This window comes from Chironomus tepperi, unplaced genomic scaffold, assembly GCF_022539635.2.
Source record: "Chironomus tepperi strain 1889 unplaced genomic scaffold, CSIRO-AGI_Ctep_v1 contig_58, whole genome shotgun sequence".
In the NCBI taxonomy this organism is placed as follows: Eukaryota; Metazoa; Arthropoda; class Insecta; order Diptera; family Chironomidae; genus Chironomus; species Chironomus tepperi.
The window spans coordinates 976,584-990,769 of record NW_027226180.1 but is presented as its reverse complement, the minus strand read 5'-3'; the positions used below and the strand labels follow the sequence as shown (position 1 = coordinate 990,769).

The 14,186-nt window shown below is 37.1% G+C and overlaps 2 protein-coding genes across 7 annotated transcripts; both read left to right on the top strand.

Moving 5' to 3' along the window:
• The first annotated feature begins 134 nt into the window (after nt 1–134).
• LOC139100073 (uncharacterized) lies at nt 135–4,778 on the top strand. Its single transcript, XM_070652671.1, has 4 exons — nt 135–289; nt 2,182–2,223; nt 2,727–2,861; nt 2,924–4,778. Exons 2-4 carry the CDS (start codon nt 2,191–2,193, stop codon nt 3,239–3,241), a joined length of 486 nt encoding a protein of 161 aa, XP_070508772.1. The 5' UTR covers nt 135–289; nt 2,182–2,190; the 3' UTR covers nt 3,242–4,778.
• Nucleotides 4,779–5,749: 971 nt separating this feature from the next.
• LOC139100055 (choline transporter-like protein 1) lies at nt 5,750–14,120 on the top strand. 6 transcript variants are annotated; one of them, XR_011545398.1, is made up of 7 exons: nt 5,750–5,944; nt 6,964–7,170; nt 7,414–7,926; nt 7,983–8,315; nt 8,867–9,157; nt 9,217–11,242; nt 12,161–12,225. XR_011545398.1 is itself a non-coding variant. In XM_070652650.1 (6 exons), exons 1-6 carry the CDS (start codon nt 10,110–10,112, stop codon nt 13,997–13,999), a joined length of 1,779 nt encoding a protein of 592 aa, XP_070508751.1. In that variant the 5' UTR covers nt 9,821–10,109; the 3' UTR covers nt 14,000–14,120. The 6 variants fall into 6 exon arrangements, 4 of the variants coding, with proteins under 4 accessions (XP_070508751.1, XP_070508752.1, XP_070508750.1 ...); XR_011545399.1 differs by lacking the exon at nt 5,750–5,944 and adding an exon at nt 6,409–6,804; XM_070652650.1 differs by lacking the exons at nt 5,750–5,944; nt 6,964–7,170; nt 7,414–7,926; nt 7,983–8,315; nt 8,867–9,157 and adding exons at nt 12,945–13,316; nt 13,374–13,655; nt 13,718–14,120 and having other exon boundaries at nt 9,821–10,139; nt 11,159–11,242; nt 12,161–12,889.
• The last annotated feature ends 66 nt before the right edge of the window (nt 14,121–14,186 follow it).

Genomic DNA, 14,186 nt, shown 5'->3' with positions numbered 1-14,186 from the left:
TTCAGCTCGTCCGCTCATCCCCTCATCTTCTCCGCAATAATTGGAAATTTCAGTGAAACAGAAATAACAATAACCACAATTTCATTTAACGAAATTTAAAATGTCAAACACTGAAAACCTTACAAATTGTATGGTCACGAATAGTCCAGTTTGTTGCGCAGAATAAAATATTATCGGAATTTTTTGAAAAATATTATTAATTTTTCTCGACATAATATTAAAGTTTTGCAATAATTAAAGATCTTATTGTTGTCGTTTTAACATTCATACCTTAACGTGAAGTACCAAAGTAAGCTTTTAAAGTTAAAACAAATTATTTGTGAATAAAATTATTATGAAAATAAATTAAAAAAGTCTTAGTGATATTGAGAGACTTAAGCGCATTTTTTACCCGGCGATCAGTAATTGATTATGACAGTAAAAGGATTAACTGACTTTGCTGGATTTATATTGAGATTCAATGGCATTAAGGATACTTCTAAGGTCATTTATGTATCAGTTCGAAGCCTGAAGCCGGCAATAATTTTATATATAATAAATATTTGGCTGTAATTTCTAAGACTTGATTTTGTTGGTTGTCGATGGGGTTGTTGGGTTATTATACATCCATACCCTCTCCTGAAGAGCGTAGCCTCATCCTTTAAGAGCGTTATCTCTTGTCAATGAGCGTTAGTCATTCCTTAAGATCATTGACAATTTAAATGACGTCCATATTAATCAGAGTTGATCCGGACTTTGGTAGATCAGACGTCATAGCTGAAGAAGCTCGGACATCTCTAGTTCACCTTTACTAGAATTCCAAACTCCAGTGAAAACACCTTCACTTTGGAGTCCAACCACCTCTGGTCTAAATCATAATTTGGTGTTCATATGAATAATTCAGTTAATTTAATTTTATACTAAAGTTTGATGACACATCCATAAATTTCCATAAATTGTTTGTATTATAGTGGTGATTGTTTTGGGATTTCCGCTGTTATCTGTACAGTGCTTCTCAAAATATGCTTTACGGCATCATAACGAGTGGATAACATGATATAACATCAAGTTAAAGACTTGATATATGGTCGATAAATGTTAATTTCTTCAGTATGGTTTATAAAATATGACATTAGTCGACCATAGGACTATTTCAGAGGTGATCAGTCTCACCTTGGTAGTAAGCGTCGACCAAAACCGTACACAGTGTGCCGCGGTACAAGGGTTGCGCACCACTGAACTATAATTTAACTTAAGTTATCCATTAAGGTCTACTGTGTTATGATACTGATGATACGTGACATGATTTGTCAAATGTACTAGTGGTGAGCAACCTGTGTGTCGCGGCACACTAGTGTGCTGTTTAAAATGTTTGAAAATGCCATGGACTGTGTGTCATGTGTGGTTTCATTCAAGGCTTACCACCAAGTTAACCACGAAATATAAAAGTTTGTGCACCACTGGCTTAATAACATTCTATACATTCATAACATGTCAACAACAAGTAGTTATAAGTATTTCACCATCTAAATTACTGTGTCACCTTCTAAAAAATTTTGACAGCCACTGACCACAAAATATGTCAAATCTAGAATACGTGCGTTTAAGGAAACAAGTTGGTTATTTACGCCCATATTATTGATTAATGTATCGTGATAATTTCCTCAATCATAATTTAATTAACATGTTAAGCTTGACTTTTTTATTGTGAATCGTAAAAAAAAACAGAATTTGAATGTGTTAAAGATGATTCATACCCAACACACGCCTAGATTTAACGCATTATCTACAGCACTGTGGTTGGCAGTTTGTTCTTTGTATTGGCTGTGCCTTCATGTAATACTTACTTCCTTCGCTGATCATATAGATCAATTATGATCTATGACCTTCCTCAGATGATGCCTATAATTGGCTCTATCTCTGACTTACGTTCGCCAATCATGTTTTAGCTCATCATGTACTAGTTGCTTGAGCTCTAAACACACACTTGTTGCTATTTATGTCCACTAACAGACTATATATGCACGAAGATCACAAGATCGTTACTCAATTCTAAATCAGGCATCAAATCGGCGTGATTCTGACATATTTAATTCATCCAGAAGTAGGCAATACTAGTCAGTTGCCGATAATCGATCAACATCCCTGGTTGTCAATAAACTTTGGATTACTTATTAATATTTGTTTAAATATCCTTTGCAGAAATTCATAATGACTCTGTCACTGAACTTATTTTGCTTATTGGTAAGTATAACACCCTAAGTAAGGTGTAACCTCTCCCTACCCCTCGGCAGTATTGTCGTTTGCATTGGGTGGTTAAGTCCTGCTTTTATTTTGTGGCTTTCTTTGTACATGTTGGGTTCCGAGATGATTAACTGTCGATTGAGGGAGAGGATCAGAGAGAGGAACGGAGAGAGGATCAGAAAGAGAATCAGAGAGAGGATCAGAGAGAGGATCGGAGAGAGGATCGGAGAGAGAATCAGAGAGAGGATCGGAGAGAGAATCAGAGAGAGGATCAGAGAGAGGATGGGAGAGAGGATGGGAGAGAGGATGGGAGAGAGGATGGGAGAGAGGATGGGAGAGAGGATCAGAGAGAGGATGGGAGAGAGGAAGAGAGAGGAAGAGAGAGTATGGGAGAGGTTGAGAGAGGTTAAGAGAGGAGGGAGAGGAAGGGGACTTGCTTGTCATTGGCACTTGCTCTTCAATATCTTTTAATAAATTTAATAATTTTCCTTTAAATTCCTTAGACTATCACATTATCCACTTGTCTCGTTGCATCCGCAAGTAAGACCTATTCAAAGGATCTACTGACCACTCCAAAAGATGAGTGTAAACATATATGCGGAAAATTGAATCCCGATATCAAAAACAGCAAGTGTGGTGTAAGTTTTTGGCATATCCAATTTTAGGACTTAATAATTAATTTTATGACTTAAATTTTTAGAATCCTGATAAGCAACAAGATCAATTTCTAGTGATCCACGATCCATCTGATAAAAAAGATGAAGACTATGAAGAATTTTTGGAACTTGAATGTGCTGAAAAATGTCCACCAAATTATCAAAAATATAAGACATACCAAATTTGTGTTAAGAATTCAGAAGAGTTCGAAAAGAGTTTAATTGATGATAAAATTGATCAAAAAACAGACATTGAAAAGTCTATTGACAATACTTGGTTGATTGTTGGAATTGTTGGTGGCATACTTGTTATTGCCATTGGCATTGCTGGATTTTTCATCAGAAAACGAAATTCATCTTAAAATGTTTTATGTTTGAAAAAGTAATCAAAAGGGGAGGTTTGGTTGTTATGTAACGTATGGAATGGATCATATAAGGCTCGACCCTACCCTCCCTTCTGTAACACCTGCCCAGGGGGGTTTGGGGAAGTCTTTGGGGGTCAAAATCCACCAATTTTTAGTAAAATTCTTCAATTTTTTTGGTTTTTTTGGAATAAATCTAAAATTTTCCTTAATTTTTTTCAACACATACCGCTCTGCATATATCCTGCAGGGGCGTAGCTAGCAAATTTTTCTAGGGGTAGGAAGGTGTCCATCCGTTTTCAAAAATTTAAAAAACGTTACTAAATTGACAGTTTTTCAATTTTCGGAGAGGTTTTTGCCCTCAATGCCCCCCTGGCTTCCTGGCTATGCTCCTGCCTCCCTAAGCCTTATTATTGTGTTACGTAACAAGCGAATAGCCCCCAAATCAAGTACTTTATTCTTTTCGAATATTTAACAATTTTTTTAAGCATTTAATATTGGTTATTTATTTCAACACATATGTATTTGGCAAATTATATATGAAGATATCAGAGTTGCTCAACAGGCACGTGTGACAGCCAAAAACCGTACAAATTCTTGATAATTTTTATGGCTTTTTTCTATAAATCCATACAAATTATCAACAATTTTCACGGTTTTTGCCTTAAGTTGCCTGTTTTCCAACTCTGATTTGGAGTCTGGACTTCCAAAGTCCTGCAGATTCAACTCTTAATGAAAGAAATTCAAATGTTCAATTCCAAATTTTTATTTTAACCTAAAAAATCATTTATCACAAGTGGCATAGCCACATAAAATGGATTTAAAATCCATAAATAATATATTGAAGCTGTTTTATTGGATTAATAGTCCAAAAACAGATGTTTATGCCAAAATATAATTTTTTATGATTTTTTCAACTGGTACGCCAATGTCTATGACCCGGAAAAACTATTAACAATCATCTTAATAACTGCAGGGATAAATTGCACATTTATTTTGAAAACAGAAATTTAAAGTTATTATATGACGTAAAAATGAGCATTTATAGCCAAATCAACTTTTATCAGCAAACAAATTATGTTCAAAAGCTTGATGTCGACTTGAATTTTTTATGGAAAAATCCCAGGCTGACAAACTTCGAGGTAATACCTATCAGGTTCGTTTGACTAATTAATCTTCACGGATTGTGTTACATAAAATCCTACGACCCCAGCTGTCATGAGTTCATCAAATTTTGTATTTACTTATAATAGATAACTTAAAAAGTAGAGCATAGCTCGATGTAATACTATATCATGAATGTATATATTTTTTTCTGATAATTTAATTATCTCTGGGTCATTCACTAATTACGTAAAGCTCTTAATGAGGAGAGGGAGTAAGATGATATCAATATAATTAGGTACCCAAGTACGAGACCATTTCGTTATCGAGCCACCTTGACTCACTATGAGCATTAAGTAGTAAGTGAATGACCTCTATTCTCGATATTATATTGTCATTTAACAGTTAATTAAAGAAATAATTTTGATTAATATTTCTGAATTGTTTTTTAATTTTTTTTTTTTCAAGAAATTGTCCTGGGGAGGGAGAGATATGATTTTGATTCCTACACCCTCTATTCGGACACAATTTTTCAATTACCTATGGATTTTCCCTCCATAGGAGCATCTCCCTTAAAATAATCACTTAATATTGCATAATATTGCTTAGTAAACGTCCTAAAATATAGCGCATAGATCTCATATTTAAAAAAAAGTATTTAACAAAGTCAAGTATGACTTTAAAGCCATAATGCCTTTATAAAACAATATAAACTACTCAGTGTTTTTTCAATAAAAAATTGTATATTTTCAAATAATTTTCAATAAAAAAAATAAAACAGTTTTTGTGTTAATTTCAGATAAAATGTTTTGAATGTTCTTGTACTTACAGGATTAGTTATCCTATGATTTACTTTGGTGGATCATTAGAACTGTACAAATTAGTTCATATTATGCAACCCGAATAACTCATTATGTATGATTTATTATCATGTACAGTTCTAAGTTTGCTTATAGAATTCAATGACTTACTTCCTTGGCTGGTGCGTACAACAATGGACATACGGGCCCAATGCTGTCCGCGTAGGGAATGTCTGAAGACAGCTCAATTCTTCGAAACGTACTGTTAATTCAGGAATAAGGTTTAAATTAGGAATATTGCTGTTATCCCTAACATGCATGCTTTAATGCTACAGAAAGACCACTACGGAACCTTTAAGCGGTCTCTTTGCCTATAAAGGTATGTCATTAAGGTTTAATGCTTTCGCCCCTTTTCAGTTACTTAAGATTCCAATTCTAAGCTTTAAAAGTTATGCTATCCGCTTAGCGACATAACAACACGTGCGTATCCAAAAAATATTCAATATTTTGAGAAAAAAATGAGCGTAAATTCTCAGAGAAAATGAGAGAAAAAAGTGCCAAAAAATCATGTTTAGGTTCTATAAATATTACAACTTGTTGGAGAGCAGATGTAAATTCTGATGGTGAAATTCAGTGTTTCTGTTCTCAGTGGAACTAAAAATAATCAATTGAAAATAAGAAATTATTGAAATTAGTCTAGTTTTTGGATATAATTCAGTTGGAAGAGTCTGGAGTAAGGAATGAAGATTTAGAAGAAGAATCAAGTTTAATCAGCAAGTGGTAAAATTGTCGTGAAATGGTAAGTTGCTCATAAAGGATGAACAAAAATACGTCATAGATAGTTGATGACAACTTAAAGTCCAGTGGATGACTAGTCTAGTTCGTATGTATTTTTGACTATTTAGAGTAAGTTTGGAAAAGCGCAGAAAGGGACTGGTTTTTAAACTAAAGGATTGGGAGAGATTGAGCCATTGTTTCGAAATACCCTAGCAAATTGAATGTGGGGAGTGGGGGTGAAGGGTAGTGAGGGGTCTGATCTTCAAAACTATTTGTCATTCTAAGACTTCCCTGTCCCGATCCCCATCCCCATCCCATCATCAACAAAACATAATAATAGAAATCATATGTTTATCTTGTAGATGAATCTTCTCTTATAAGTCAATGACTACATACAATACAAATATCTACACACAAAAAAAATGCGTAATAACCTTGAACATATTCATTGATCGAAGTAGCCTACGCCAAAAAAAAAAATACAACAAACCACACACAGCAGTCTGAGAAGAAAAGAATTAATTTATTTTTATTTTATTTACATTCGTCACGCACATTTACTTTTTATGTGCTTTATTTACTTCCTTAATTGGAACAAAAAATGATAAAACTTGGAAAGAGCTTTTGGGGGACGTAAATTAAGATACTTTTAGGGAGTGGAGTGATTAAAACTGTTGGGAAAAATCGATGAAGAACTAAAATTCGGCTAAAAATACTCTGCAGTGCTTCCATTTGAGAATGACAAGCCTAATCCCAGATGCACACTTAAGCCCTACAGTTTGCAGTTTCAGAAAGCTTATGGCGTATAATTTGCTGAATATCCAGCCTCGGGTCTACTTGATTTAGACTAGAAACGATGAAATTGCATCAGTGGCCTAAATGGTACAGCGTTAGCCTCAAATTCCAAAAGTCCTGGGTTTATTCCCAGGTCATTTCTAATTTTCGATTCCTTTTTAGTCATCCTAGACTTTTGTCGCTTTCTACCCATTCTCTACATCATATCCAACAATTAACTCAAATTTCCTCAATTATACTTCACAGACTACCGAAATTAAGCCATCATCTGAAAGAAAATGTACAAATATTCAAGCATTGGTGTTTGCCATTGTGTTCCTTGCATTGACAGTCATCCTAGTCACATACTGCGGTATTGCTGCTCTAATTAGGCATAAATCAATTGAAAATAGAGATCGATGTGGAAATATTTGTGGACAATTGAATTTCGACACTTATTCGGATGAATGTGGGGTAAGTGTTTAGGCATTGTGACTTATTAAGGGCTTACTTGAGTATGCTCATGTGCTTTGATGACTCAACATCAATTTCAGAGCCTCTAAGTCAGTGTTGAGCAACCTGAGTGCCGCGACACACTTGTGTGGTATGAAAGAGCCATGAACCGTATATCGAGTGTGATCGTACCACCAAGGTTGTCCACCACTGCCCTAATTCATCAACTTTTCCTATAACCCACCATTTTCCTTATCTTTTAAGGATCCCGACAAGCGAGCCTTTCCAAAGCTTCTCATGAAAATCGAAGGTTATTATGATCACACCCACGAAAAATGCATCGAATCATGCCCTCATGGATACACAGACATTGGAAATGCTTGCTATGAAGATGATTCATACTATGTACATCAAACATCATACGACGATGATATGGGACTCATCATCAAGTCACTTAAAGCCACTTGGTATTACATCCTCATGATCTGCTTTGTGGCTTTTATCTTCTCCTACATCTTCCTGATTCTGTTTCGTCATGCAGCCACATTTGTCATTTGGGTCATCAACATTGGATTTATTATTGGCATTTTTGCACTGGCTTTTTGGATGCTGATTTTAGACGCCATACCATTTGGTATTGGATTTGGTGTCTTTGGATTAATACTGGCTGTTATGCTGTGTTATTATGCTAGACGAATTGCATTAGTTGGTAAGCTGTTTAAGGAGGCATCGAAGGCACTTATTGATGTTCCCGTGCTGATGTTTGAACCGATTCTGGTGAGTGACATGCTGTTTATGAAGGCTTATGTCAAATTTTTTGAATTTATTTCCAGACCTTCATCTCACTTGTCATATCCGTCTTGATATTCGCGACATTTTATGTCATCATATCATTTGCTGGCGATGATGATCCTTTAGTCGGTCCTGCTCATATCTGTAACTTCATATCCTTCATCTTTATCACTCAATTTATCACTGGATGTCAAAATTTCATCATCGCTGGAACTATCTGCAGGTGGTACTTCACCAGGGACAAGACAAAGCTGGAAAAGCCAATCAAAAAGTCATTTTCACATCTGTTCAAGTTCCATTTGGGTAGTGTGTGTTTTGGTGCCATTTTAGTGACTCTTGTGAAGCTGATTAGGATGCTGTTTGCTGCCATTAGGGTAAATAATTGTTTTGAATGCAGAGTCATGTCCACCATCCCATCCACCATGTCCCCATCCACCATGTCCCCATCCACCATGTTCCCATCCACCATGTTCCCATCCACCATGTTCCCATCCACCATGTTCCCATCCACCATGTTCCCATCCACCATGTTCCCATCCACCATGTTCCCATCCACCATGTTCCCATCCACCATGTTCCCATCCACCATGTTCCCATCCACCATGTCCCCATCCACCATGTTCCCATCCACCATGTTCCCATCCACCATGTTCCCATCCACCATGTTCCCATCCACCATGTTCCCATCCACCATGTTCCCATCCACCATGTTCCCATCCACCATGTTCCCATCCACCATGTTCCCATCCACCATGTTCCCATCCACCATGTTCCCATCCACCATGTTCCCATCCACCATGTTCCCATCCACCATGTCCCCATCCACCATGTCCCCATCCACCATGTCCCATCCCACCATGTCCCATCCACCTTAGACAGCGCCTTAAAATGCATTAAGTGACCAATCCCTTCCATTTCCCCATAGGATTCAGCAAGAGAGAACAAGAACGGCCTGGTTGTCATCATTGCGACCCTTCTGTTGTGCCTTGTTGATATTTTTGAAGAGCTTTTGTCCTATCTGGTCGCCAATGCCTATATAATCGTCGCTAAGGATGGCACACCGTTCTATGACTCTGGAAAACGAGCTGTGAAGCTGCTTACTGATAATATTGTGGACGTGATTGCTTTGAATCAATTTGGAGATCTTGTGCTGTTTGCATGTAGGTTGATTGTTGTTTTAATTGCTGGATTTGTTGGATATGCTGTACTTAGTCAGGTTTGTGGTTGATTGCTTAAAATTTGGAATCAATTTACCACAAAATTCAACTATTTCAGAATAAACACGCGTACCATGACTTTATCACACTTCCATTGATTGTTGGATGTATTCTAGCCTTCCTTATTGCCCACTGCTTCGTCATGGTCTTTGAGATGACAGTCGACACAATTTTCGTCTCATTCTGCATTGATCTTGAGGAAAATGATGGACAAACTAAGCCATACTACATGTCAGATAGTCTTAAGAAGGTCATCATGAAAATGAAGGAATATTCAGGCGGAACTTTGACATTTGGACCTAAAACTGATCAAGGAATTGAATCTGGATTGACTGACGAAAGTGGATTTCCAATGTTACCGCAACAGCCATCATATCCACAGCCAATGTATCCAAATTTGGGATATGGTGATCCTAATAATCCACTGCAATATCCACAGCAGCCAATGTATCCACCACAGCCTGGAGTGCCTTATCCTCAGCCTGGAATGCCTTATCCTCAACAACCAAATGTGCCTTATTATCCACCACCAGCAATGCCTTATCCAGATCAGCATTTGATGCCTCAACCCGACAAACCTTTGATGCCATATCCAGAAAAACCTGTGATACCTCCACAAGGATATCCAGCAACATATCCAGATCCACCAAAATACTAATTATGCTGATTACCTTTGCCTACCTATTGAGTAGCTCAATATAGGCGCTTAATTGCTGTTAAGTTGCATATTCATAGCTAAACATTAAGGTACCTTATTGGTCACGATGACCTGATCAGCATACAATCTCGCTGCTTAAGGCTTTCTTCTTCCTTCCTACTCATCTGTGTGTAAGCATCAACGTTGTCGCTCTATTTGCACTATTTTTACACGCACTGACTATAGAAAATGAGAAAATTTCGAGAGAAAATTGTCAAATTTTGATTCTAAAGATCACTCGGAAGTCTGTGCTGATGGGATACGGAAGTAACATTGAAATTGCTGTAATTATGGATAATATTTGAGAATTATTTAGTGCTTTTATTGAGGATTGAGGAATAAATTTGAAATTAATTTATAAAAAATTCAAAAAAAATTGTGAAAAATCAGCATAAAGTTGAAGAACAAAGAATATAAAAAGACAGATCAAAATGGTAAGGATATCATTGGAATTGAATTGGAAGGTAAAGTAGTGAGGTTGACTCTGAACCAATGGTGGACAACCTATGTACCACGGCACACTAATAAACCATCGAAAATGGATAGAAATGCCAAGAACTGTATGTCGTTTGAGAATTCGGACAAGACTTACCATCAAGGCAGTTACCCACAACTGGTCTTAACCCTTTACCCCTCACTGACTACGTCCCTAGTATACGCTTTATCACTTAATTCATATCTAAATTCGCTAGTCAGTGATCTAGACAATTTCTTTATATTTGATGGTGAAATTCCTGTAGATAATAAGAGTAAAATAGACAATACGTGACCTACTTAAGCATAGCTTGTTTATTTTTGTAGAAAATCTTCTCGACATTATACAAAGTTCAAGTTGACTGCCCTCTCAGAGAATAAACATACTCCCCTAAATGAGCGTACCCAAGAGTATACTCTTACTTACATACTTACTTCGCTTGCCGTACAGGTCAAGTGTGATCCATAACCTCCATCAGTCGGCTCCTGAGGCTGGCTACCACTTGCCAATTACCATTTTTAAGTGTGAAACTGTCTCTATTGACAGCTTCTTTCCATAAGAATCCTCAATCACTTCTTGCATGTACGGGTTTTAAGCCAAAGTTGGCAGGACTCCCGAAGCATGAAACATAGAGTCCAGACTCCCAAAGTCCTGCTAACTCTGCATCAAGCTCTGTTTTCTAGAATTTGATTAATCAGGAAGGCACTAGTCCTAGGAAAATTCGGTCACAGGTCCACTTGACTTTGGATGGAAGCTAGATTCAATTGGATCTGGTCTATAGACAGTAATATGCTGACTATTAATTTAACATTTTTTCATATTTTACAGTCGATCGAAGTAAAATCATCATCAGAAAGAAAACGTACAAATTTGAAAGCCTTAATATCTGTCATCATATTTTTTTGGTTTGCGGTAAGTAGTTGGGCCTTGAATTACGTAACGCTGGTCGTACAGATTAATTGTAATCCATGACTTCCCACAGGAGTCGCTTGAAGCTGGCTCTATCGCTAGCTTCCACTTGTTAACCTTCATTCCCTCCTTCACCTTATTTCCCTCTCCCCCTACATGCGTTGGGTGGAGTTTTGAGGTCTTTGGCATACAATGTGTCTCCACTGCTAGGTATACAAGGATATACTAGTATTTGGATGACTTTCATTACGAAACCTTGCGCACACGAATTGTAACTAGGTACATTGCAGGGTTCATCAGGTCTTATGACGTACTCGTGTCTTTGCAATGCAGAGCTTGCAAGTGGTTCGGATCCCACTATAAACTGTAGATCTAAAGGGTGTAGTACAACAGATTTAAAGTCGCAGTGCCTCCAGCTCATAAGGCTGGGCCCTTCAGTCATTATATTATATATACATGCGTTACTTACTTCCTTGGCTGAGGCACACAAAGACCCATTGCTGTCCACGCAGGGAATGTCTGAAGACATTTCTATCCTTTCCTCTCCCCCCAGCATGCGTTGCATAATTTCCGTTAGATTTTAATTAAACCAACCAGATTTAGCAGGACTTTAAAGTGGAGTCCGGACTTTGAATGTCAAAAAATTCACTTTTTCAACTCGGGTTACGCAGTGTAACCGAAAAAAATGTCAAAAAATTCCCAAAGTCCCAAAGTCCCAAAAGTCCAGACTTTCATAGTCCGTTCATAGACTCCAAAGTCCTGCCAACTCTGAAACCAACTAAGACTCAGTCAAGAGCTGCAGGCCTGCTTATTCGAAGAGTTTCCGGTCGCACGACTGGAGTTTCAAGCTGTACCTTATAGGCTACAGGCATGCACAGTTTTAAACGATAATTAATAAAACAAATTTCCAAAACATTTAAGGTTCTTCTGATTGCAGCCTGTAGTAAGGATAAATTTAAATGGCTATTAGATGATGATGATGAAATCGATGCGTACAGAGGTGATTGTGGATACATTTGTGAAGATAAGGATTGTTTTCGTCTCATCAATTATGTCTATCCTGATGAAGATGTTAGAGATCCTGACATACATCTTGACAGAGATCCTGACATAGATCCAAATCCAGATGATGATGATGAAGATGTTAGAGATCCTGACATACATCCTGACATAGCACCAAATCCAGATGATGATGATGATGATGATGATGACTTACATTTCGGAAAGAAAAAAGTAGAAAAATGTGTCAATGAATGTCCAATAGACTATACACGAATCGGAATTAGATGCATTGAAGCACATGGTGTACGTAAATTAGTCAATATCTTAATAGAGACTTCACACTACATCTTCATGATGTGCTTTATAGCATCCATAATCTCTTATGTCTTCATGATTCTATTTCGACGTGTCACAAAGCATGTCATTTGGTCCATTAGTGCTGGATTTATGATATCGATTGTCATTGTTATTATTTTGTTTGGAATAGCTGGACGTGTAGGAGGTGCAGTCACATTTGGTATTTTGGGGCTGATTTTGGGTAGACTTTTGTTCCTTTACCGCAAACGCGTTGACTTGACTGTCAAGCTATTTAATGAAACATCGAAGGTATTGATTGACGTTCCTGCTGTCAAGTTTAAACCTATTGCGGTAAGTATTCATTAATTTTATGAGAAAAACGCGCTAATTTATGAATTCTTTGCAGACCATCATCATCCTCCTCATATTCTTCGTGATGTTTAAATCATCAGCTGATAACATATCATTTGAAGACACTGAAAATGTTGAGAATCATGTGGACTTTGACTATTTGGATTTTGAAGATATTTTGGATATTGTCCAAATCTGTAACTTGATATGCTTCATCTTCATCACACAATTTACCATTGAATGTCACAACTACATCCTTGCTGGAACCATTTACAAATGGTATTTTACAGCTGACAAGACAAATTTTAAGATTCCACTCAAAAAGACAACTTTTCATCTGTTCAAGTTCCATTTGGGAAGCATCTGCTTTGGTGTGCTTTTAATACCAATTGGCAAGGTCATCATGAGCATCACAAATGGAATTAAGGTAGGCTCAATGTCCAAATCCACGAATTTCCAAGTTTTTAATGCTTTTTATCCTCAGAACTTAGTAAAAGACTCACAAAATGCTGTGGCCAGGCTAATCACCAAATTTCCATTTGACTATATTGATCAACGGCTGTCATTCTTGATCCGCGATGCTTATGTCATTGTGGAAAAGGAAGGAACACCATTCTGTGACTCTGGTAGACGAGCGTATAAGCTTCTTATGGACAACATCACTGACGTCAGTGCTTTTAATCGTTTTGGTGATGTTGTGTTGATGGTTTGTAGGCTGTTGATTGCGATGATTGCTGGACTTGTTGGATATGCTGTACTTGGTCTGGTTAGTTGTTAATACTCAAAATTTTGTATCAAATTATCTAAATTTCCTCATTTTAAATCCAGCAAACAAAATACCAGGAACATCTAGCAGTTCCAATAATTATTGGATCCTTCCTTGCCTTCCTCATTGCCCACTGCTTCGTCATGGTCTTTGAGATGACAGTCGACACAATTTTCGTCTCATTCTGCATTGATCTTGAGGAAAATGATGGACAAACTAAGCCATACTACATGACAGAGAGTCTGAAGGAGATCATCATGGAATTGAAGGAACAAACAGGCGGAACTTTGGTTTTTGGACCTAAGAATGATGAAGGAATTGAAAATGGAATTGATTGTCCATAGTTAAGTTTAATTTGAACAGGAATTTTATCGATCAGGGCTTTAATGAAGACTATGTTAATCAATTGTGGGATAAATGGGAATTTAGGGAAGGGAAGAAGGGGGAGAGGTAGTGAGAAGGAGTAGGAAGGGGTAGGAAGGGGGAGAGGGGCAGGGAGTAGAGGCAAAAGGTCTTTTTTTTAAGTTTTTT

Excerpts from the sequence above, each read along its gene's own strand:
- LOC139100073 (XM_070652671.1), top strand. The coding sequence starts at position 2,191 with ATGACTCTGTCACTGAACTTATTTTGCTTATTG. Across the intron at positions 2,224-2,726 it reads TGAACTTATTTTGCTTATTG|ACTATCACATTATCCACTTG; the intron begins GTAAGTATAACA and ends TAAATTCCTTAG. Across the intron at positions 2,862-2,923 it reads TCAAAAACAGCAAGTGTGGT|AATCCTGATAAGCAACAAGA; the intron begins GTAAGTTTTTGG and ends TTAAATTTTTAG.
- LOC139100055 (XM_070652648.1), top strand. The coding sequence starts at position 11,078 with ATGGAAGCTAGATTCAATTGGATCTGGTCTATAGACAGTAATATGCTG. Across the intron at positions 12,890-12,944 it reads TCAAGTTTAAACCTATTGCG|ACCATCATCATCCTCCTCAT; the intron begins GTAAGTATTCAT and ends AATTCTTTGCAG. Across the intron at positions 13,317-13,373 it reads GCATCACAAATGGAATTAAG|AACTTAGTAAAAGACTCACA; the intron begins GTAGGCTCAATG and ends TTTTATCCTCAG.